Source organism: Gavia stellata, chromosome 6, assembly GCF_030936135.1.
Source record: "Gavia stellata isolate bGavSte3 chromosome 6, bGavSte3.hap2, whole genome shotgun sequence".
Classification (NCBI taxonomy): Eukaryota; Metazoa; Chordata; class Aves; order Gaviiformes; family Gaviidae; genus Gavia; species Gavia stellata.
In genome coordinates, this window is record NC_082599.1 from 45,458,449 (window position 1) to 45,483,411 (window position 24,963).

The 24,963-nt window shown below is 38.3% G+C and overlaps 1 protein-coding gene across 1 annotated transcript in view; it reads right to left on the bottom strand.

Annotated features, from left to right (window-relative positions):
- The window catches only part of GADL1 (glutamate decarboxylase like 1), a 113,453-nt gene that overhangs the window by 46,659 nt on the left and 41,831 nt on the right, over nucleotides 1-24,963 (bottom strand). The window contains exons 5-13 of the mRNA XM_059819072.1: nucleotides 24,389-24,515; nucleotides 22,607-22,697; nucleotides 21,799-21,905; nucleotides 20,244-20,359; nucleotides 14,383-14,462; nucleotides 14,213-14,267; nucleotides 10,691-10,807; nucleotides 4,272-4,336; nucleotides 3,926-4,007 (exon numbers count right to left, since the gene is read on the bottom strand). Coding sequence (XP_059675055.1) covers nucleotides 3,926-4,007; nucleotides 4,272-4,336; nucleotides 10,691-10,807; nucleotides 14,213-14,267; nucleotides 14,383-14,462; nucleotides 20,244-20,359; nucleotides 21,799-21,905; nucleotides 22,607-22,697; nucleotides 24,389-24,515 — 840 coding nt within the window. The remainder of the gene's footprint in view (nucleotides 1-3,925; nucleotides 4,008-4,271; nucleotides 4,337-10,690; nucleotides 10,808-14,212; nucleotides 14,268-14,382; nucleotides 14,463-20,243; nucleotides 20,360-21,798; nucleotides 21,906-22,606; nucleotides 22,698-24,388; nucleotides 24,516-24,963) is intronic.

The following is a 24,963-nucleotide window of genomic DNA, read 5'->3' on the forward strand; positions in this document are numbered from 1 at the left end:
TGAACACACTTATCTACAGCAAGCCTTCTGATCTCTTTCCCTTTCCATTTCCATTGCTAGTTAAAAGTGAATTTCAATTTCATTAACAAAACACCTTTCTCCCCAAGACAAACATCTTCCCAGTTTCCCTCATGTGAAGCAATAAGGACTGTCTTTTGAATGGCATACTTCAAAATTCTCAAAAGCAAAGCAGTGCAAAAGCCCACCCCTGTAATTGACTTTAAGAGGTGAAAAGGAGCTCTCAGTTGTACTAACCCCAAGCAGAAAGTGATGGGTCAGAGTACTTCCTGCAGCTGCCCTGGAAAGAAATCAGGGAAGTAGATATCTTTGTGATACTGCTAATGATGAGGAAGAGATTACACTGTACATGGCTACCATGATCACCTCAATCAGTTATATTCTGTGCTAAACTGGGACTTCATTAGCTACATTCTTTGAGACTTTATTTAACTAATAAGTGAAAAGTCTGCTCATTACCTAGAATTGACTGCTAATTACCTAACCTAGTGCTACACTCTAAGGAGTCACAGAACTTTGGCATTGGTGATAAACATTAGTTCTCTATTTATATGGTGATAATATTCACGTTTATATGGATTATAGCAAGGACAAATTGGAGTAGCTCTGTGGTCTTAAAGGAGTATGTACAACCCAAGACTGATTCATGGCATTTTAAGAACATATAAGAATAAAGTTGACTCATTAATGTTTTGAGAATATTGGTCCATCTAGCTTTGTGTTTAAACTGCAATTCACACCACAGCAATACAAGTGTTTTCCAAGTAAGTCTATCGTATTACAAAAGTGATGAAAGTTACTCAGGGTATGGCAGTGAAAAAAGGAGAGCTGTGCATTTCTTGAGTGCTGTAAGCACTAAAGAACTACTGTCATTGATCTGAGCTTTTACAGAGGATTAACCAATCTCTCTTTCCCTTTGGTGAAAACGCTTCTCCCTTCTAATCAAGTCAAACACATATTTTTCTTTTTTATCCCTACCTTCTTTGGAAATTATTCCAATTTTGTTTCACTAAGGTTGGAAGATACTCTTTTATTGGCATTTCACTGCAGTTTTGTTTTTTTTTTAATCCATATAGGAAAATATTTAAATAAAATGTTTCATTCTACTAACCCAGTTGCAACGTCTTAAGCTTATTAACACTGCTAAACCACATAGCTTTATTGATGCTATGTGGCAAAAAACCCCAAACTAAACAAAACCAGTCGCTATTACTTTTGCTAATGGGAAATCAGGGTGTTACCACTACATCAGAAATGTGATGACTCCTTCTAAAGATTATTTTTCCATACATAAAGTAAAATACAAAGCTTGGGCTTGTTAAACAATCTCTACCTTAAAGAAAAAATAAGAGAAAAATCTGAAGGGGATTATTTATAGAATTATAGTATCATTTAGGTTGGAAAAAAACCTTTAAGATCAAGTCTAACTGTAAACCTAACGCTGCCAAGTCCACCACTAACCCTCGTCCTTAAGTGCCACATCTACACGTCTTTTAAACACCTCCAGGAATGGTGACTCAACCACTTCCCTGGGCAGGCTGTTCCAATGCTTGACAACCCTTTCATTTGTCCACTTGTAATAACCTAACCCTAATCCTGAGTAGTCCACAGTTTCCAAATGGACCTCAAAGCACATGGGAAGACAGGCTAACAAAACTTCCTTAATCAGACCTTCAAAGGGAGCTAGGGCTTGATTCATAAATGGGACTTAACATCCATGCTTAACATTTTGCTGCTCTGATTTCTCACAGAATTCACCACTTCAGAAACTACCTGAGGTTCCTTGAACATTCACTAGCACAGCAATGTGTGCTGAACTCTTCCAGCTCCCACCTCAGCATCCAGCTCCCCCTGAAGCATCCTAACCACAGTGTGAAGGAATTATGTTCACATATAAACATGTGTTTCATCTACAGCCATAGGTATTTATGTAATTTAGGAGCAGTGGAACAAGGTCCAAAGTCAGGAACCAATACACATACTCTTCCATACTCTTACTGGTGTAAAAATAGTATTTTTAATGGGAAACTGGGTCCAGCTGCCTGCCTCAGATCTGGTACAGAAAGGATCAAAGTGAAGCAAGGCCTTTCTGCCAAAGTGTCTTAAATATACATTTGATCTTTTTTTCTTAAGGATTTATATTCCAACACTTTCAAAAAGCTGATAAGAAAGTACTTAAATTTGTATGTGCTTCTGTTTGCATATAAAGACCGCACGGGCACATACACAAAATATGTAAGTGCCAATTTTCCAGGAATTAAACACAGAGTAAAACACCCTCTCCTCCCCAGGCGGAGAAGTCTTCTACTTTCCAGAATGTGTCTCACTGTACAACAGAATCTGATTGTATGATCAGTAATACTTTTGTGTTTTCACCCCTCAACTGCCTAGGATTCAGCTCTACAAGCATTTCCAGCACAACATTGCCTAGCTGTGATTTAGAAGTCAAATAGGATCGTTCTATCAAACATTACACTCCGTGGAAGGAGAATACACAAAAGGGCTGCCAGACCCCTGAAGTTGGAATAGTGTTTGTAAAGTGACTCTAAATGCCAGGGCAGCTAGAATATTTCATTCCTGTCCACTTCTTTCCACTTTCTTCCTGACAAATTTCCACTATGCAGCCCAAGTAGTTTAATCATTACCTGGGGCTATATCTATGTACTGGGCCTAATTAGTTAAAAATATAGCACTGAATTCTTCCCAAGCCTGCAATTAAGACACCACATTAATCTTAGTCAATAACTTCATTCTGCTTGTTTTGCATCCTGGAATAAAGTGATGGACAGGTAGTCCTCCAGTCTATTGTTCTTTATTCCTACAGACTCTAGTCTAAGGAAACAAGGAGGCACACTTCTCCTTGTTGTCCTGCCATGTCTCACCCTGACTTGGAGCAATCAGCTCCAAGAAAGTGCTGATTAGCATCTATGCTTTTTGGTCCTCATCAGTTTTTACTACAGGAGTTAGTAACCAATTACGTGGATAGCTAACACCAGCAGCTGAATAGAAACTATCAGCTGTTTTGACAGAGATTTATAAAAGTGATTTACAAACCATGGCCACAAAATAGTGATACAAACCTCAGGGGCTCCATATCTTCATGATGTTCAGTCATTCATAACCTATAAAGCACAAGCTAAAACTCACCCCTGATGGTGGACAATGGGCATAAATTTTAGCAGGGCTGTGTTTGAAATGGGGCTTGAAGTAATTGACCTCTTACTGGTTTCTTTATTAAGATAGAAGAATTCCACAAAGATATAAGCAGGGACTCTTACCACATTGCAGACTCGTCTCACTTTTGTGTCACTTGAGATCAGAGCTCTGTTGTTTGCTTGCTAGACCTTTTAATTAGTCATGGTTTTGGAAAGCCTAAATCACCCTGGTGATGAGGAAGATCTAGCAGAGTGAGGAAAGAAGGCTCAGCACCTTTACCTGCATATGCTCCAACTCCTATCCCTCTCCTTTCTCACTCTGGTGCACCCATGTAAGGGGATGTGAAGAGGAGCTCTGCCTACTTTAAACAGAGATGCAGTACTGCTGCAGTCCCAATGGATGACAGCTATTCTGAGGACTTTGATGAGCTCGGTGTTTAAGTGCTGCAGACCCAGGTGACAAAACACTCAATTCTGAATGCAAATCATGTACAGAAGTTAACTAGCAAGGGCACCAGCTGCAAAATTTGATCACTGGTGAGTACACTGACTTGGATCAGTTTGACCCTGCTCTTTTATTCACCCTTTATTAATTTTGTGATGAAATTGAAAATAATATCATACAGCCTTTGCACTGCAGTGTAGTAAAACTGTCTTGCAGTTTTTTTCTAATTATTTCTGCTTCCATATTACAGCAATGACAGCCTACTGCATTAAAAAAAAAAGAAAAAAAGAAGTACAGGAGGACTTACAGAGTTGTCTTTCACCAGAAGAGCACAGCACTGGATTCCTGCCAACAGCATTTTATGGGGATTCCAGGCAACAGAATCAGCCCTGCAGAATTTATTAAATGGAGAAAGGGATGTGGAAATTGCACCTATAATCATGGGTACTAGAGAATCAAAAATGGCCAAACACAATCCTAGCAGACAAATCAGATTTCCCTTTTTTTTTCCACCCACACACCCATAGGTTCAGAAATCTCTTCATTTAATAGTAATAAGTATTTTGGAAAATGTAGCTCTCATGGAGGCCAACAGGCCACACAACTTCCATCTCAGCCCCTGGTAAGCATGCCCATGAACTAAACTGACTTACCTGTGGATGCCATGAAGAAGTCTGCAATGCTTCCTCGATACCAAAGCTGAGCCACCCCAAGAAGCCTGTTGGAACATTTATAAAGCCAAGAGAATATTATTTGTATAAAGTTCTTTTGATAATGCTTCAACTAATAATTTCTGAAGATGTTTTATCTTATTTAAAACTTAGTTGACTACACAGTCAGTGGGCTAAATTTTGCCTTTAGTATTGCCTACTGAAATAAAGATGGCAGCCTGGGGCTATGCCTAAAATTGAGGAGCTGATGGTTTCTGCCACTATGTGAGCCACAAACTACACTGTCCCTATGTGAAAGCAGGGGCATGAACTGAAGTGTCCTTGCATGACCAGACTCATTCCTGATACTGGATCAGAGGTGCTTCCTTTCCCTCAGCCTAAACGTAAGCAGTGAGAGGAGAATGCCCCCTTTTGCATATCTTCTTCCTGCTAGCTGTTTCCTTTCTGAGACATTCACAGGGGAAACAGTAGAGAATTATAATCTCTGCCAATTGCCAAGTCCAGGCCCATATTTTCCAGAGTCTGGATACGAAAAGCGAAGTCAGTGAGTAGACTATAGCAGCATTTCTGTTACCAGCAATCCCACTGATGTTAAAAATGGAGTAAGACTCACCACATCTCTCTCAGGTCATCTAAGACTAGGTGTGTGGTCTAAGAGTCATTTAGGCCTTCTCTCTAGTGAGGAGCTCTCTACTGAAACTGCTTATCGAGTGTAGTCTTACCTATTCTAGATACCTATCTCTGGGTGACACCTTTTGCAGATGTCTCTCTCTGTGGACTATAGAAGGAATCCAGACAACAAGCTTTTATTACACAAGTTTCATTTCTGGCCAACTGCAGTTAGGGAAGGTTGGAGCGAGTCCAGAGGAGGGACACAAAGATGATCAGAGGGCTGGAGCACCTCTCCTATGAAGACAGGCTGAGAGAGTTGGGCTGAGAGCTCCAGGGAGACCTGCTAGCAGCCTTCCAGTACCTGAAGGGGGCCTACAAGAAAGCTGGAGAGGGATTTTTTACAAGGGCATGCAGTGATAGGACAAGGGGTAATGGCTTTAAGCTGAAAGAGGGTAGATTTAGATTAGATATTAGGAAGAAACTCTTCACTATGAGGGTGGTGAGGCACTGGAAAAGGTTGCCCAGAGAAACTGTGGATGTTCCAACCCTGGCAGTGTTCAAGGTCAGGCTGGATGGGGCTTTGAGCAACCTGCTCTAGTGGAAGGTGTCCCTGCCCATGGCAGGGGGGTTGGAACTAGATAATCTGTAAGGTCCCTTCCAACCTAAACCATTCTATGATTCTTATGAAGGTGATGCTCATCCATGAATTTTGCAAGGATCAGATTTCACCCACCAGCTGCTGTGAATCTTCAGTCCTCAAACAATATTTGTCCACAGGGGAGGGGTAGGGAGAACATGCAAAAAACAGTAGACATGTCATACAGTGCATTTGAGAAATTACTATTATATATGGAAAAAGGGTTTTTCGATGTTCATGCAGGCAGAATCCACTTAAACACATTCCCTGTGAAATAAGCAAGGCTCCTCAGAGACACACAGGAGGCATCAGTCCACCAAACACACCTGGACTCAGCTTATTTAAAAAGATTCATAAATTTTGGGCTAACGAAGAAGAAATGACTGATGTGAAGATTCTTGATCTAAGCATGGAGAACACATGCTTGTTTGGCTTTTGTTCTTTTTTTTCCTTGAAAGAAACAGATGTGATAGCTGATCTATGAATTTAGCATCAGTATTTGCTTTATAGGCCATACATTAGGACTAAGATCTGCTATCTCTGGAAGACAGGAACAGTAAAGGCTCACAAGGCAAATGAAGGGTTAATAACTTGTCTCAAAACACATCGTTCTCATTAATGCAGTACATTAACGCACCACATCATATTTTATGTTGTCATGCTCACAACATCCTTGCTGAGGAAAGGGCTGCTGCTCAATCTACAGGTGGGACCAAAGGCAGGGAATTATTTCCCTCAAACTTCACAGTAAGCCTGTGGCAGAACCATGAAACTGGGTTTCTCCAACTAGTCCAAATTAGCCATGTTATGGGAAAACAATCAAACTGATCTTCCTATTCATAGACAGATTTTACTCTTCTCATTCTATGATTCAATAAAGTCAAAAAAGTCACTAAGTTAATCCCTGATTTTCATAATTCAAAAGCAACCCATTGAAATATAATGTCTTTAAAGAATTTGCATCCAAAGGTGTCTGTATTTGCAAAAGTTGACATTTTCACACTGTCTCTGAAAAACAGGACTAGAAAGGCCCTGAAGAGGTCATCTCAACAGTGTGCCACCTCCAAAGGCAAGGATCAGCCATACTAATCTCACTCCTGCCAAGCACTTGTCTTTTCTAGAGATTATTAGTCAATGAACACACCCGATTTGCGATTAGCATCAAAGTAAAAATAAGGTGCAGAGAGACATCAGCAATGACAAGGCACCTAAGACGACTGGGAATCACTGGCTTTGTCTGTTTTTAAAGACCTCTAATGATTGAGGCGGCACAACTTAGCCACTTAATTTGTGTTTAACAATAACAACCCTAAGGATTTAAAATGTCAGTCTTAAACAGTGCTACCTCTTGTCATACCTGCAGTTGTCAGGGGAACAAATTATTCCTTTTCTTTTTGCAGCAGCTTTTAAAGCATCTGTAGACTACTACGTATTATCTCTTTCTCTTTTCTAGTTTAAATAACATCAGTGCTTTCAAGTCTTTCATCATTGGTCATAAATTATGGGTATGGTTTTGTTTATCCTCACTGCTCTACATTTTTCTAATGTTTCTCCTGTAGGTCCTTAACCTTCTTGAAATGCAGCTTTTTATTTGGACACAATCTAGATAAAGAAGGTAAATAGAATAATTGTCTCTTTCTGTTTAGTGCTCTATCTTCCTTTTTCCATTGCTAAAGACATTTAACCCTATCTGAAAATGCTTATGATCGCTGATTTGTGATGTACTGCAAAACCCAGATCTTTTTCTGAAGATCTGCTGTCTAGCCAACAATCCCCAGCCTGTGTTTATGCAATAGATTATTACAGTTTAAACCTAAAGCACTATGTTTATTGAAGTGTAGCCTAGTTTTTCCGCTTTTTTGTCCAAACTGTCAAGATCTCTTTGATTTCTAATCCTGTCCTCTCACTGCCTCTTGAAGTTTTATGTCATCTTCAAATTTAGTCAGCATGTTCTTTTTCACCCAAGTTATTAGTGACAATACCCAGATAACTTCCAACCTAGAATGGACCTTTGTGGAATCCTACTCAGAATTTTCTCCCCTTTCAGCAGTGAACCATTGGTAACTGCTCTCAGAGTATGATTTTCCAGTCAGGTTTTCACTCACTACCACAGCTGCAGCTTGGCATGTTTCTCTGGCTTTCAGATAAGATATTACCAAGACACAATAAAGTTAACTGCTTCTCGTCCATCCATGAGACTAGAGAAGGAAGGTAGATTGATCAAACTAGATTGGCACAATCTGTTTATGACATATCCAGATGAGAGCAATGCAGAGTAGCTCAAAACACAAAGATAATTATTATAACTGTGTCCCATGCAATGTAATTGGTAACTAGGTATGATAAAATGACAGTGTTTCATATGCAACAAATCACTTACAGCTGAATGATGGGAATCACGGTGTTCGCAGTGTGATTAAACTACCTACCTAAGCACAGGTTAATCAGTCAAACCTGATTTTCTGTACTGGTCTAGCCATAAGAAAAGAGAGTCGAAGTAAGGACCAGCAGGGAAGAAATACTTACACATTGTATTCAAAGCTACATGAACACATTACATGGCATACATAAGTGCTGTAGCTTGAGTGCATATTGATGATGCAAAACAAGTCATTAAAAAAGGCAGCATAGATGTACGATGGAATGCAATAAGCAACCGGAATGTGTTTATGAATACTGTAATGTGCACAGAATAAGCCGGGTTATAGTCTCTGCACTTAGGCTTGACTGCTGAGACAGTTTGGGCTTATTAACTTTTTCCTTAACTCCCTCTTCCTCTTTAGATTTGTTTCCATGTGAGAGCTTACCTACTATTTCTGATTTTCTTGAAATTTATCTTCCTGAAGCCCACTGATTTTATGTTTACGTTCTCCCTTTTGCTCTTCCTACAAATCATGAGCTTTATCATTTCATATTTAATGAAAAGAGTCTCCCTAAGGCAAACATATCAATTTTTGGGATCAGAAAATATTCTGAAATGAGATACATCAGTGTAAATCTGGAAATAACACGACTGACTTTCATATAAGATAGTCATATAAACAGCTCTTGAGACCATTTGCAGTAGATAATCCTGATTCCCATCAATGATATACGAAAAGTCCTAAATTAGACAGAACTTCCCCTGGTTTTTAATCTTTGTTTCAGTTGTACTGTATCTTTTTTTTCCTCCAAAGTTACAGCAGGCCCAAACAGCAGTACTCACTTGCTGTAACTCAGACTGCATAATGTGTGAATCATTCAACAAGAAGCCAGGCCTTTCAGAGGAATGTAGATCCTCAAAGCTTTCAAAAATATTACATTCTTGCCTATAATGCTAGAAGTAGGTAGGGTTGCTTAAAAACAAAGAAAAAAATCCAACTCTTCACCATGTTTCTTGCACACTATTTCTGAATGGCAGATGCCTGGTCTCACTGTACCTTTTCACATATTATTCTAGTAAACCTATTTCTAATAGTGCTGTGAGTGAAGAGAGTCATATTATGAATTACAATCTGCTCATTTTACCATAGCACATTTGTATATACATGTATGCCTGATGTCATTTATGTGGAAAGCTTTCAGTCTTTTCCCCATACCCTGTTCTCATATAAATACAGCTAGAAAGTTTAGACAAAAAATAAAGAAAGAGCCATCCACTCAACTATTCATAGAGGGTGAAAGGAAAGATGGAAAAATACTGATAGAACTCCTGAGATCCACTGAGAGGTTCATAACGTGAATCACATTTTAATAAAATCACTGGTCTTCCAGACCATAACCCAGTTTATTACTGGACATTTGTCCTTCTACTGGGAATCAATTAACATCTGACAACTACAGTCACTGTTCAAACAGAAAATGAACTTTAAGATATTCACTGACGTTTTTACCTTAGTTTAACATGAGGCAAAATTGGAAGTTAATTATTTACAAAACACTGTCAACAGCCTATGAAGTATATAGTTTAGAATATGGCCCAGGCTCATCCCACCTAATTTTAGTTATTCAGCTACAAGGAGTATGTTAGGAAACTACTCATTGTCCTCCTACAGCCACCGGAGGTGGCTCCAGCCAGGTCTATTCAACTCACCTAAGACCCAACACAGATTCTGAATACATCCCTCTTTCCACTGGCTATACACAGACGCACAAGAGACTAGCGCCTAACGCGAATGCTGCACTTCTGCTGAAAATCTGCTGGGTCGTTCTCACCAGCACACAGTCCTGAGGAGGCTTCGCAGACACTTTAAATACTAGGGCTAAATTCTGCATCTCTGCCTCCAAGTCAATAAGGAAGCTCTTTTGACTCACACATACAGCGACCTTATTTATTCATGTCTGTGAGACATATATTTGAAAAACAGATCGCTGCCTATGTGACTATTCTTTAGATACTCAACAGTAAACAAACACTTCAAAAATTTAGAGCGGGTCTAAAAGTCTCCATTAATGTTGCTCCAGATTCTCTCATTGCTCCATGGCTTTTAATCTAGCCATTCTGGATTTGTGCCGTTGCAATTATAAAGAGAATGCCATTTTAGAAAATATGAAGAGACCTAGTTTTAGAAAAATACATTTACAGCCAACTCTTTCAGGTGATAAAAAGGCTCAATTATTATTCTAGAAAGGTTCATGAATGAATTTTAATATCCAAACCTAAAATTATAAAGAAACGAGAAAAGAAAAATTTCTGAACAATTTAGGAAAATGTAAGGAGATCTGCAGGAAACTTAAACCTGCAAATATGAAACAGCATAATTTACAACTGGTTGAGTCAGAAATATACCTTTTTTGTAACCTGTATGAACCATACACCACAACTCTAATGTGTCCATTCTCCAACAGAATGTGGAAGTAATCTGAAATTACATTTGTATATATCACCCTTGAAGCATTTTTAGGAGGTAGCAAGAAGAAATTGATTTTAAAATAATTTTGAAATATAACCTGACAGTGACAAAATAGCTTTGACTGCTTGTCATAACCAAATTATTTGCTGTTTTTCAGCACATGTAACAGAGACAAATCAGAATGTATTTCTGTTCTCTATGCAAAAAAAAAAAGTTATTAGAACCCAACTTACTTCTACAAAGAAATATCAACAGTCAAAGAAAAATTAACAATTATAAAAAAGCAATGCTAAACAAAACTACATAGTATACAAACTCACGTCAACATGAAGCCAGAGGCCATGCTTTTCACAGATATCAGCAATTTTATCCAGAGGATCAAATGCTCCCAGCACTGTTGTGCCTGCTGTAGCACAGACAAGAAATGGTGCTGACCCCTGCAATAGGATTCAAAACAAAAAATTGTCATTTGCACTGCTCATTTCCTCCAGCATATCTGCAGAGCTGAAGTATAAAAAGGTCTAGGAATGTAGGACGAAGATGCAATAGTCTACGTTTTAGTTTCCCAGCAGAAGGTACTGCGTTTAAAAGTGCTGACTTTTTTTTTTTTTTAAAAAAGGGCATTTTCCATTTCCAGTTAACACCATCTCAGACTTCACCAGCTTCAGACTGTTTTGACAGATGCTAGTTTGCCAAGATCAAAACATACCAGATATTTGACATCTCTCTTTATACACTGATTTTATTTTCTCAGTCTTCCACATTTTACTACCATATTTGCTGCCAATCTGATGAATAAAATAAAACTACTAGCTCAGCCAGCAGGCTACCCATGCAAGGAAAGGGCTCATCCCTCTAGGGGATCCACCTGCGTTGTCTCTACAATGCCCCTATTCTCTGCCTGGTGAAGAGGAACCTTCAAGTTAGGGAACATGATTTGCCTTAGGCAGCACTGCCAGGGTACATAGAGTGACTGGGACAGTCATCACTGTCTGACCCCAATGCCTGGTCTACAGCATGGTCTACATCTTGCTCCTGCCCCTGTCTAGAAACAGGAAGGGCTGTAGATGGTAACTGAACATCAGGAGAGAGACCACTGGAAATCTCAGACAGTTTTAAGGTTAGACAGGTGGGATAAGAAAAACTAATGTCATGCTGCAGGCTCAGACAACCATCACGCGCCATCCATTTTGGTTTCAGTGGCTTTGCTCATTGCTTTCCCATTCAACTAACCACATATACCAGCTGGTACCTACCCTTGCAGATGTATGTGTCTGTGCCTACTTAGGAGCAGAAACTGAAACAATTAAAAGAATTGGCGGAGTTTGAAACAACTTCATGAAGTTGAGGGTATCAGCCCTAGCAATGTCTGTGCAGTCTCACTTGCTGGTAAATACATGCTGAAGGAACTCCTCTGCATGCTTCAGCACCTGGCCCACAGCATAATAACGCAGTTACTGAAGAGGCACTAAAGTTGTTATTAAATTGTACAATCTGGGATCCGTGGAGTTCATTTCCAATGAATTAAATCTCTCAGATGATCTAAGTCTCTGTGTTGATGTAACTCAATGTAGCTTCACTGAAATCAGACAACAGCTAAAAAAAAAAAAATCAAACTCTACACATGAGTCTTTTATGTATCTTCACTTCAGCTGAAATCTGATCTGTCTTTTTAAAAAAAAGTGTTGCCACTTTTAAACATCTGCTACAGAGGCAGACAGGCTTGATTCACATTTACAATCTGACAGTTTTATACTTCTTTAACAGTGTAGACGACTGTTAGAAAGGTACATAATTATGATTTATTTGTATTTTAAAATTTCTTTACAAATTGCTAAAACAGTGAAAAGTAACCTTGGAATGAATTTAAATTAATCCCATACATTCACAAAGAATTACCAGCCTATAATTCACTTCTTGGTCATTCATTCCTAGTACAACCTACCACAAAAGTCAATCAAACTTACAAACCAGCCTGAAGCTCAAGTACAAAACACTTGCAAGGGAGGCAAAGATTTATCTGCTGCACCTAGTTTCTGTTAGCATTCTCACCAATTTTCTCCCACAACTACATCAAAGTCAAAGGTCCCCCAGCAGCCAGTAGGTAACATGACTGAATATGGGGACAAGTCTAGGATCTCTACAAATTTTAAAGGTTGTTACCATTACATTTTTCCTGCAGAGAAGGGAATTACATTTTTATTCTTCTTGACAATAGTTAAATTCCTGACTAAATTCTCTAAAAAAAGACCTAAGACTCTTGCTATTCATAGTCGGTGATCATTTTGTGCTCCTATCACTAGCAAATACATCCTCTGTTGTCTAGAGTCATTAGAATATTTACTGTAATTCACTGAAGTGTCCTTCTGTAAAAGTTGTAAAGTAGCACGTTATCAAGGACAGACACACTTACTGAAGCTCTGATGAAATTAAATCCTTCCAATATACCTGTAACTTCCATTAAAATGCAAGTGAAATAGTGTTCACCTGTAAGCAGAGCATTTTAATACAGAACATTTGTTTTTAAATTGCAGAGCACCATACTGAGGTTGACCTTTTTTTAAAAGTCACCAATGCCAGAGGATTTCTTTCAAGTAACCATTAGATTTATTATTACATCAACAAATGAGAATTCTGTTTTTGCAAGACCAAAGAGCTTGTTCTCCTGTCAGCCTCCTTCCTCTTGCTCCATTTTATTTCAGTCCTTTTTCTTCCCCTCCCAGCTTGCTCAAACAAGTGAAGTACAGTTTGTCTTCCACAGATAATGCAAAGTACAGAAAGAGGCAAGCAAGAGTTTGCTAGGTCATTAGGGCCACCATGTATCAACAGTTATGCTATCTAGCATGAAACTCAAAGAAGAGATGGTTGTTTGACAGAAGATGTAGCTAAATCAGATCTTAGCAAAAGCTGTTGTGGCCATGCCAGTGCATGACATGACAGCACTGCCTTGGCTTTTCTATCAGCCACAAAAGCACGGTACCTTCCCAAGGTAGGATTCCACGGTAGGTATCGTCCGCACCATGGGCATTGCACTAGTTACTTGGTATTTACAGATCATGGACTAAGTAAGGGCTGAGCTCTGAATCCTACTACTCTGATGCACAAACTGGAAGTGAGAAATAAGGTGAGCTAACCAAGCCGAAAGAAGATGCTCTGTGCCTTAGAATTCACATTCAGTCCTCCAAGCTCTCTAAAATAAATTATGTTGACCATAATAAGTACTGTCTTACAGATGGTGGGAAAGTACATTAATGTTGTCCAAATACACACATCAGTACATTTTCAAATGATGGCCTTTGACTTTCTACTTGGCAAAGTCCCTGGGGAAAAAGAGGCACAGGATGGAATCTCTGCACTCTTACTACAATACTAGAAAGGACCCAACTTAGCATTTGTAGCTTGTATGATAGTTTTAGAGACTAAGCCACATGTTACAGTTCTTGCTCACTGCAGAGGATAGAGTAATAGCTGCTGTAATTAACTGAAAAACCTACAGTTTTTGTTGACCATTTAAGGAAAACAAATACTGCATCCATTTAAAAAAACGATCAAGGGCAAAGGAAATCCTAGAAGAAATGTGCTAAATACTTCAAAGCAGTGCTGTACTCAGGGCTTTCATTAGTAGTAAACACTCCATGGAATTTTTCTCCCTCGTAAGAGTGTAGCACCTAAAAGTATTGGCTTGTTCCACAAGTTTGTGGCAAACAGATTGCACCTGTAAGAAAGGCACTGTTAACATTAACTGCCCTACTTTTAAGATTTCACTCACTCTTAGTTTTCCTTCCTTTCACTCAGACACAAGCACACAGTCTGCATACACTCCTCCTCTCTCCCCCTCTCACCTCTTTCCTGGCCCGTTGGACTTGTTTCTCCAGTTCCTCAGGTATCATCTTACCTCTAAGGGACACAGATTTAAAACTTTTTCAGTTACATTCAAATAGTTTGGTTATGTACAGATCTACTGCATTTTAAAAAGGCTCAGAGACCACAGCCATGGCTTTTGCTCGCTTACCTTTCATCTGTTTTGATGAAGTAAACATTCTCTGTACCAATACCCAGGAAGGAGGCTGCCTTCTTCATGGAGTAATGACACTGTAAATGAAAGAGGCATGAAAAAAAAGGTAAGTGCACAATTAAAGCAAAAGAAAGAAATTCCTTAGCATAGGGAACACTGACATTGAAATTAATTTAGCAGCAGCTAACAGTCAGAACAGCATATCCTAACACAAAAAGCAAACTGAGAAAGCTACACAGCACCAAGACCATCTTGTATTTAACAATGACACACACTGAAGACTGGGGAAAATAAGACAAAAAAGATGTGCACCATGATAAAATGTGGGCTCAAAAAAAAAAAAAGCTCTATTCCACACAATTTTTTTAAAGCTGGTTCTGCATTAGAATGAAAAGCAGAAATTTTGAAGTGACATCAAGGAAGAATTATTAGTTGTTTCAAAACATTTTAATAGAACAGAGTCAAAAGTGTCAATGACTGCAAGAGTTAGGAAATGCATGAGAAGAAAGGTCCAAAGGCTATTGAACTCAACAACCTAGAAGCAACTGATAGGTCTGAAAGTCCAAAAGCGCCACTCCTTGGAAACTGGACCCTTAATTAGGATGTATCTTATGATACATCTAAAGCCTCTACCACTTTAGCCTTGTAATTTTTCTATACACTTTCTCTAAACATCAGCTGTTGGCCACTGCCAGAGACAGGATACTATGCTAAACTGACCCTTGCCCCGATCCAGCAACTCTGTTCATAGGATCAAGGAGCTCAAGTCCCAAGACTTACCAAAGCCTTTAGATATGGTACAATTGGGACTTCCAAGGCTTTCAAAGCCCTGTCTCTGCAAAAGGACCTGAAAATTACGGTGTTGAGAAGGTTGTTCACATGATCATGAATCTCAGAAGCTGTTATGAAAGCAAGCAGACTTTAGATAGGACTCAGCACATCTTCAAAAGTTAATATGGATTTTGCAAAAGGTTGCAGTCTGGACCAGTCTGCATTTTTCAGAAAATGAAGTTACTATTTCAGCAAAGAATTTTAGCTAGGTCTCATCACAGAGATGTCTTTGAATGAGTACGGATACCTGCAGCCCACTTCTCACTTTGCACTGAAAAACAGGCATTAGCGTATGAAGCCTCTGAAGTGACTCTAAAAGAAGAGGCCCCTTCGCCTGGTCAAAGCGTGTTAGAATGGGTGTTTATTCAATCAGAATGTGCTGAAATGGCTCTGGTGAGAAGGATATTCAAGTCCACAGTCCACTCTGTACTTTTCACAAGCTTTTTTTCTGTTAAACAAATATTCAAGGTATATCTTACCATATTTCCAACATTCACTTCTATAAGGACCTGCTCTACTGTTATTCCAGCATAAGAACGTTTTTTCTTATTCCAGAATAAGAGTATGCCACTCTCAGCTTAATCCATCTTCAAGATTAGCCCGGGAATTCAAGATACAGTAACCTTCTTAACATGAAGATATTTGTAGATGTCAAAATCACTCTGAATAACCTGCAGCATGCCAAATGCCTACCCACTCATAGCAATGCAATCAGTTTTGAGAGTATGCAGCGTCTCATAGGACTACACAGTCCTTCTCAGAATCAAGATCATCCAAGACTTGGATTATCAATGCTCTTCTCAAAAATAAAATTGGCTCTTTTTCACATTATTACTGAAGAGTTAAAATAATGCATACTCCGGCAACCGTGAAGATGTCTAGAATTGTTACTTTTCATACAGGAGGTAAAGCCAGGTGGCTAATTAATTCCATTTTCTTCCAGAGAGTTCACACAAATGCAGTTACTGTGGAACATAATTACAAAAAATTTACAACATTTTAATGTGTGGGCATGAATATATTAAGGGTATTAAAGCCTGTCATGCTTATTTTGATGAGATGGATCATCTCAAATAGCTCTCTTTCTTTTTGACAAAAAGGTTTCCCCCACCATCACCCACTTTTTAAACAAAGGCATACAAAGACATGATACTATCAGGTAGTTTTAAGAAAGCTTAATTTTGTAACATGACACATCCACAAAGCCTTTAGGACTCATTCATTTAGACTGTTACAAGAATAATAACATACATAGGTGGATAATTAGTCTTACATTACATCAAATTACATCAATAATGGTAATAAAGATTGTAGAGTGGCTGTGGGTTGTTCAGTAGAAGTTTGGAGATATTTTCAACTGATTAGTGAATCACTTAAAATACAGGTCACCTCCTTCACTGACTTCTATCCATTAGGTTCAAATGAAAGGTATGAATCACCAGGAATAAACAGATTGCTCCAAATTCAGAAAGCAGCAGACCTGCAGATTTAGTATACTAGTAAACAGGCAATCACTAAATCATGTATTTTATTATAAAAAATGGTATGGGAGACTGGAAGAAAGATAAAAGAGGCTTGAGCACCTGAGAGATTATACCAAAAAGCAGAGGGAGAGAAGAGCAAAGAGAATACCAAAACAAAACAGGCTACGAGACATATTTCTCGCCTCCATAAGTACTTCTGCACCTTTTGGAAAATTTTGTCAGGTCTTCAGTAGGACAGAAAAGGCACAAGACTTACACTACTACATAGATTTGGAATATGCTTTCCTTAATGAAAAAAGTAGTCTTTCAGTTATATTGATTGAAAACATACAAGAATTTCTATTTTTTCCCCACTATCATTACTAGAAGCCATTATGCTAAATTACACCGCATCATTTTAAGAAAAAATATACCAGAGAACATTTAGCAGCTCCAGTCACAACAATGTCAACTAATTCACTTGTTCATAGTTCCTTTTCCAAAAAAAAAGAGAAAGAAATATCCAGATAAAAGGTATTATTTGTACGTAGATTATATACGTAATTTTAAATAATGATTTTAAATACCATGAGTTCAGATTACTCTTGCCATGTCTTTTGCAGTTTTGTTTGTTTGGACACATATTAAATCTGTAGCCATTTGTAGTAAGAAATGAATGCCTTTGAGCACAAGATCAAATTGTAACAGTACATTTGAGATGTGCTACTGTACTATTTTAACTATAGCTAGACATAGTTTTCCTTTCCTAATAACGTTTGCAAAGACAAGGTACTTTCCCCCTGTGCTCATTAAAACAGAAGATAAATTTGTATTTTCTTGATTTTGAAAAGTTTCCTAGAAACATGATTGCATAAAGCAATTACATTATTATGAGATTGTTTTATTACTCATTTTTGTCTGTTGTAATTTCAACAGGGCATGACATGGTGAGTTAATGTTGTGTTCTCTCACTTTATTAGTTTCATGATCAAGTTGCACTGGGGAGGAATTTAGTTTCATTGCATCTAAAAAACTGCTCATATCAGCATGCACGTTTCAACTGTTTATACATCCTCTACCACCCTCAGTTACCTCAAATTTAGCAGATTTCTACCTTTCTGATCAATGCACTACATTCTTGGGTCAGAATAAAGTTCATGTGGGACTCAAATAGCAAAAAGTGATAAAAAGGTGGGATGACATCTATAACTACAACTGTATTCAGCTCCTACAGAGCCACAAATCATGCCTCAAGAAAGTGGGATATAACAATTTCTCTACTACTGCTACTGTCTCAAGAGGAATCACTCTGTGGTCCAGCAAGAGAACTACAGAGTAGGAGTATAAACAGTATTCACTGTACATCACCATAATTTTAAATAGCTAGGCATTTTACTTGCAGGAACAAGGAGCCTTTTTATTCCTGAAGGTCAAACAAAGCACATGAGAACCTTGGGTGGGCCCTGCATTAAATATACACCTTCATGTTATCCAAGAACATACAAAAAATACACAGCCCCAGACCATATAAAATTAAGTCACTGACAAGTCCATGCATTCCGCTGTTCTACAGCAAGGCAATTCTTTCAGTCTTCCAAGTGTCAGACTGAAACTTTGGGACTTGGCAACTCAAGGCAAAAATAATTTCATTTGAACACAGTCTTGAAGCCAAGCCCTAAAATGACACAAGTGCCTTGAGCAGCCGTGTGTTTTGACTCCTTATCGTCACTCTGAGTTCATTATAGCCTCATGGCTTCTCCATGCCAACACTGTTTGCCTGATTCATGTCAAACATAAACACAGGTTCTTAACTTCTCCAGGATCATTTTTTTAAATCATTTGCTTCTCCAGGTACCTCTTCAGTTAAAAAGAAAGGCACAAACTGCTAAATAAAAGGCGGCTCAAAATAAAAACAAATAATAAAAAATTAAGATTCTGCGACACCAGCACTTACGTACTTATCTTCAGTGTGGGACGTTTATTACATATATTCTCAATATGACGTATCTGAACTAAACAAAGGGCAACATAACTTGGACTCAGTACAGGTGGATCTAAAATAAGTATGTATGCATATGCACATCTCCCCCCTCATAGCCATGAATAAACACTAGAGATGTTAGACAATAGCCACAATATCTAACTAGTAGAAGTGGCAGCTTTACAGCAAGTGATTATCGAGTACTAAAGACAACATGGTTTTGTGAATCAAGCAAAGAATTAGAGATCAAGAACATTGCCTTACAAATAATTTACCACTTTATTTTTTCCTGGTCAGTTCTACATTTTATGGTTTTGATCTTTCTGGTGAAGCAAAGGCATCAAAATAAATTTACACTGGGTGTCAAAGAAAATTTCTTTTGTCATGATATTAAATGCTTGTTTGTTTTTGGGTATGAGAGTATATGTTTTAGTTAAATCTTGCAATGAAATAAAATGTTACTTCATGATAAAAATTCTATGTGCTTCACTTCAAAAGCATTAACAGAACATGTTTCAACCTCATTTTTTCTTTTTTAGCTCTTTTTAAGATGTAATGTGATGGATTAAGTATTAACTGGCACGTCATTTCATATACACACTTTTCAGAAAGAAAAAACCTGAATATATTTTGCCTGGGAAAAAAAAATTCCTTTATTTAGGACACTTGGATTCAGTTCCAACATGTATGTGCTGTCTTGGACAACTTATGCAATGCCTTCATCCCTCAGGCCTCTTCAAAATAAGCCTCTCGTCTATTTACACTGCAAACTGTTTGGAGCATAAACTTAAGAGCTAAAATTATTCTAGTAACTATATACTTCCTAGAACAACACGGTTCTCACTTCCACTGGGGCCTTTATATAGTGGAGTCAGAACCAGTAACAACTCTGTACTAATCAAATTATAAACTCTTAAAATTGGAGACACAGGTGAGAGAAAAGTGCCTCAAAAAAATTAGCTTCAGAATAAATGTATGAATATAACTCAATTTCCAACAGGCAGTTTGGACAGATATTGTTCAAAAACTTTAAACCTAGCACATATTTTCAATTATTTAAAGAAGAACTGTCTAAAGATCCAGCAGTTTTTTCCTGAAATGCTTTATGGTGGGTTTCGTTCTGTACCACAACCAATCTGCACTCAGACATAGGGCAGAGTGGGAGCTGTAGAGAGCCATCTCACAGGTCCACAAATGCTAAGCTTAGTACAAATTAAACCTGCAGGAAAAAAACCTTGACATCCAAAACCTACTATGGCTCCTGCTAGACTTTATGCTGTGGGAAATCAAATGCTGCAGAAATCCACAACATACCACATGCATACTGCTTCAGGTTTGCCCCACGTACAACCTATTCTTATAACAGCAATTTCCAAAAGCAGGAACATCTCTGTTTGTTTTCCGAAAGCAAGGAAGGTTCTGCAGGGAAATGTACTATCGGACTTCTCTACTTAGCTCTAATATTCCACATCATACACTGACGACAAAACTATTGCACCAGTGCTCCATCAGATATGCAAATAATATAATTCTGCAGTAATTGAAAAATAAAGCTCGAAAAGCTTTTTTTGTTTTGTTTTTACCTCTTCCGAAGTGAACAGGACTAGTCTTGGCAAACCTGAAAGCCCTTTTTCCTTTATGTCGGGACAAAATTTGTATCTTGCTAAATTCATAGCATACATATTAGAAACAGAGCCACCTGCAGAAAGAGACATACAAATATTATATTAGCCACAGTCCTAGCACCTGTCCTGTGTCTCAGTGCTTGACCTATTAGGGAAAAAAGAAACCATACAGTTGCCTATAGATGCATCCATCATAGCCTATTTCCTCCCCAAAAGCCTACAGACATAAAATGAACTTTGGGCTCTGCAGCGTGAATGGAAACAGAGTGTGTTTGAATACTCTTTGGGGATATTTCCTGAAGAATAAGAACTGTGCCCAAACAGTCCTCCTCAACAGAGGATACCCTGCAACAGCTCCTTCCCATTTCCACTGAAGCAGTGCCAGCTCAGCTGCCTGCACCAAGCTCAGCTGTGGCTGCACAGTACAGAGCCTAAGAGATCTCTTGGGCAAGCAGGCCTCAGAGTATTATGGGAAGAAAAAAGCCATTAGAAAAAAAACACAGTGAGTGGGAACTGGAAGATCTGCAAGGTAAGATCTGGACAGGTTTTATTCACTTGAAAGAACAAAACCAAAATAATAAGAAAAACCCTTACACAAAACTAGTACAAAAGAGTACAATTCATTTCTCTTTTGACAGTATCTCAGTAAGTTTTAATCAAACAATTCTGCTGCAAAAGCAAGGATTCTACTAAAAATACATATCAAATCTGACATGAAAAACAATCCATACCATTAATATATTTTTTAAAAAAATATTTTAGGGGATTTTAGTTTATTTTTCTACTACTCACATGTAGGCTAGAATTACTGACTTTGTTTTGGTTTTGGAGGGGAGGGGGTTAAATCCATTTACTTATTTGACTTCTCTTCTCACACCCAAATTAGACAGAAAAACTTCATATCTAGCCGAATAATTTGTTATCCGAATAATCTGTGGAATAATATCATTATGCTTCATTTTTTCAACACAGTGGGCTGAAACGCTGCTTTACAGAACATTTGAAAACTGTGACTTAAGAAATATTTGTTTGGTTGACCTTATCGTAACATTTTAAAAAAACTATCAAATCTCAAAGGAGTTAAGCTCATGACACTCCCATTAAGATAAACTCTGGCTCCCAGAGCCAATGGGCAGGATACACAGATCAGTGCCCTCAGGCACCACTGGTTGGTGTCTAACACATAAATCAGCTCCCTGTCTGTCAACCAATTTGACTCAGTCCAATGAGGCTGTTGGTACTGTTGTTAATAAGGTCAGGAAGGGCATCAGTTACAAACAATTAATTTTCACATGATTATATTTAATGTAGAACTGTTTTCATTCATTCACTGATCAGATTCACAGAATTATTACTAGAAACACATCAGATAAACCTGGATTAAATAGTTGTGTGTGCGCATCATTGGATTTTTGTATGCATTATCAAGTATTCTACATTAATCCAATGTTCATGGAATCACTGGTATTAGTTGGTTTATAATGACTCAGCTTGAAATCTGAACTGTTCCTACCTGGATTAAATATACCATCACCTTCTTCCCAGCCTATGAACTCAATCATTTTCTTGATGACTGCTTCTTCCACCAACAGAAACACAGGGGATACTTCATATGTATATCTGAACAAAAATAAAAGCATCATGACTGGTATTAAGACTACAGAACTCATGCCACAGAATATTGCTAAAACTAGAAAAAGGTTTCTTTCACCTTCCTCTAATCTATCAGAAGCTGACCACCACCAGCAGTAGAACACTAAACTAAAACCACTATGGATCTGACCCAGTAAAGCAATTGCTTAGTCCCTGACAGCATCACATTGACACTTCCACTCTCAAAGTTATACATCAGAGTTTGCTTTTAATGTAGGTCACATGCTTAAATTTCAGCTACAATGATCTATTGCAAGCAACGATTACGTTTTGTTTAGGCTTTACATTTGCAAGTAAACAGTAGACAGGTAACCATTTGCATTCAACTCTGCGCACAATGCTTCAAAGGAAATGAACAACTGAGTAAGTCTGATTAATTCATTTTTATGCACTAAGATAAAAGTCTAGGCTTAAAAGCACTGAAAAACAAAGATCTCTCCTCCTCTAAGCCCCACCTCACAAACTAGAAAAAAAGGCCTCATCAGCTTAGCCAACCTTCTAGTGAGCTATTCAGCCAATCCAGACTGTTTTCTCTCTCAAATTCCTGCACAATTCCTACCTCCTCTGTAACACTGAAAACAGAAATCAGAAGGAGGGGAAGTAAAAAAAAAAAGCTGTTATTCCAAAAAGCATGCTAATTCATTAAGAGGACAGAGAACTACACTTACACACTTGGGTTCAGTGCTTCAGTAATGAAACGAGCCACTAACGAGTAATAATCTATTCCAGCATACAGCTGATTGAAAAATCTTGGATGACCTGAAAATACAGATGAAAAGCAAGCAGTGACAGGATATACATGAAAAGAGAATATATCACAGGCCTTCTCATTTGAATGCTGATCACTACAAACCGCAATTCATCATTCAGTATTTTCTGGACTTACTGTCCTTTTCTTAGGTTAGACAATCCTTTGAAAGTAAATTTAATAAGCACTTTCAGGTCCCAAAACAAGGTCTGAGAGATGTAAGTAGCACACAGAATCAATATGGGCTGTTCACAAGCTTTACAAACCAAAAAAAGAAAAGGGATTGACAATTGAGTATACACAGTGGCTTTTAACAGTGGCCTTGAGAGGCCACGATGGATGCTTAGCCAAATTTTGCTAAGCAGTAGAATACAGGAACCTGCTGATCCCAGGCAGCTGTGCCTGTGGTCCCACTGAAGTCTCAGTATTCAGAGAGAGAGGCAGTATAACAGTTTGGAAAAACGTGCTACAGACTTAAAATAACAAGTTAAGAGAATTTGTTTACCTGCCTTAAAACACTGATATATAACTAATTATGAGAAAATTCTATACTATTGCTGGCTATAAAAACAAGTCAGTTCAGCAGTGGGATCACCACCTAAATTTTAATCCACAGTATAGTAGTTTTACATGCAAAATGAGGTAAGCTGTATGGCTCCATTTATATTATATTTGGGGCTTCAATAAATGTTCATACTTAGATTAAAGACTATTTGCACAGCATATTTTTATAAACAATACCCTTTCTAAGGTGACATACTGTAACAAACGAAAATCTAAAGGCAATTTGCAGAAGTAAGAAGTAAGATAACAGAACACCTTCCAGTAACTCAGTAATTATATCTGCATAGTATTAGTGCACTCCCCCTGTAGATCAGTATTGCTACTTTTCTATGGTTTTCAAAGGCACGCGTTCACTCTCAAAATTATTTTACAGTTTTACTTGGTAGCAACAGTGACTGTAGCAGGGAACGTGCCCTGGAAATGCACAACTAACTATATCAAATGTCATTCTCACTTTCCAAAACACAGCCTAAGCTATGCCACATTTGAAATCCTGAGCTACTGATCCACAGCACTATTTCCTGAACAGATGTTGTTCAACCCTTTTTGCTAAGATTGAATTATACTACACATGCTGCAGAAAGGTTAGCCGTAGAGAACTAATCATGCAGAGATGTGGGGTACTGTCTTTGAAATACTGCAGGCTCTCTTCTCACAGTGTCTGGAACAGGAATTACTGCCTATCAGCAAATTAACACCCTGTAAGACTATTGCTCAAAAATGCAGGGTAATCATCACTAAGAATGCATGAGGGCAATGATGGCCACTCCATTCCTCACCACTCAGACAGCAGGAAATCACACACAAAGGTCCTTCTGCCTGTTTTCCTAGGCTGTTACATCATACCTGTCTAGGTGACTTTCACAAGACTTGAAAATGACAGAATCTACCATTAATGTCAATGGCAGGAATTAGTTTTCGATTAGTTTGCCATGATTACACATTTTAGTCAAACCTACGGTGACCAGCATTCAGTCAAACAATGGAAACACGGCCAAATGTTTGCATACTTGTACAGGCAGGCAGAAAACAAACATTCACACCCTTGGTTTCCTGAAAGGTGACAGAACTTTGTAAACATTATCCTGTCTCCCTAAGTTAGCATACAAAATAACATCACTAGAAATCACATTCCTACTGGTTTTGACGCTGTATTGTATAACATCCCGGCAGAGTTGCAAGAGTTTCTGATGAGATTCTCCGGTGTCCCTCATTTCCAGGTCAAGAATCTGCTTCAGTGTTTCAGGAGCTCGCCATTCACAAACCTAGTGATGGGGAGAGGGGAGACATCAGCAGTGAACAGGTTAGCCAAGAGGAAGAGGTTATAAAGATACAAGGTAAGCACCACATTCAGCACTGGTTTCACAGAACTGCCCATTGCAGGGCAGCATGCCACCAGAAAATATCTCTGGTAAACTGGTCTCATGGGACCTTGGTTTTACTGGACCTCAGGCATTGCTTGACCATAAAAATTAGAGTGGGGAATGCTGTGTTACAGGGCATTTTGAGAAACAAGGGTTAAAAGTAAGAAAGAAAAGTTTAGAGAAGATACTTTGTAACAACTGCACCTGGTACTTAGACATATTAGAGATAAAGACTGTCTCCACTGAGTCTCTGCTGATAAAGTTTGTCTTCACTGACTCTCTGCTAACTAGCAATAATGATTAGCGCAAGGACGAATCGTAGAAAAATAGAAAAGACTGCCAAAATAGT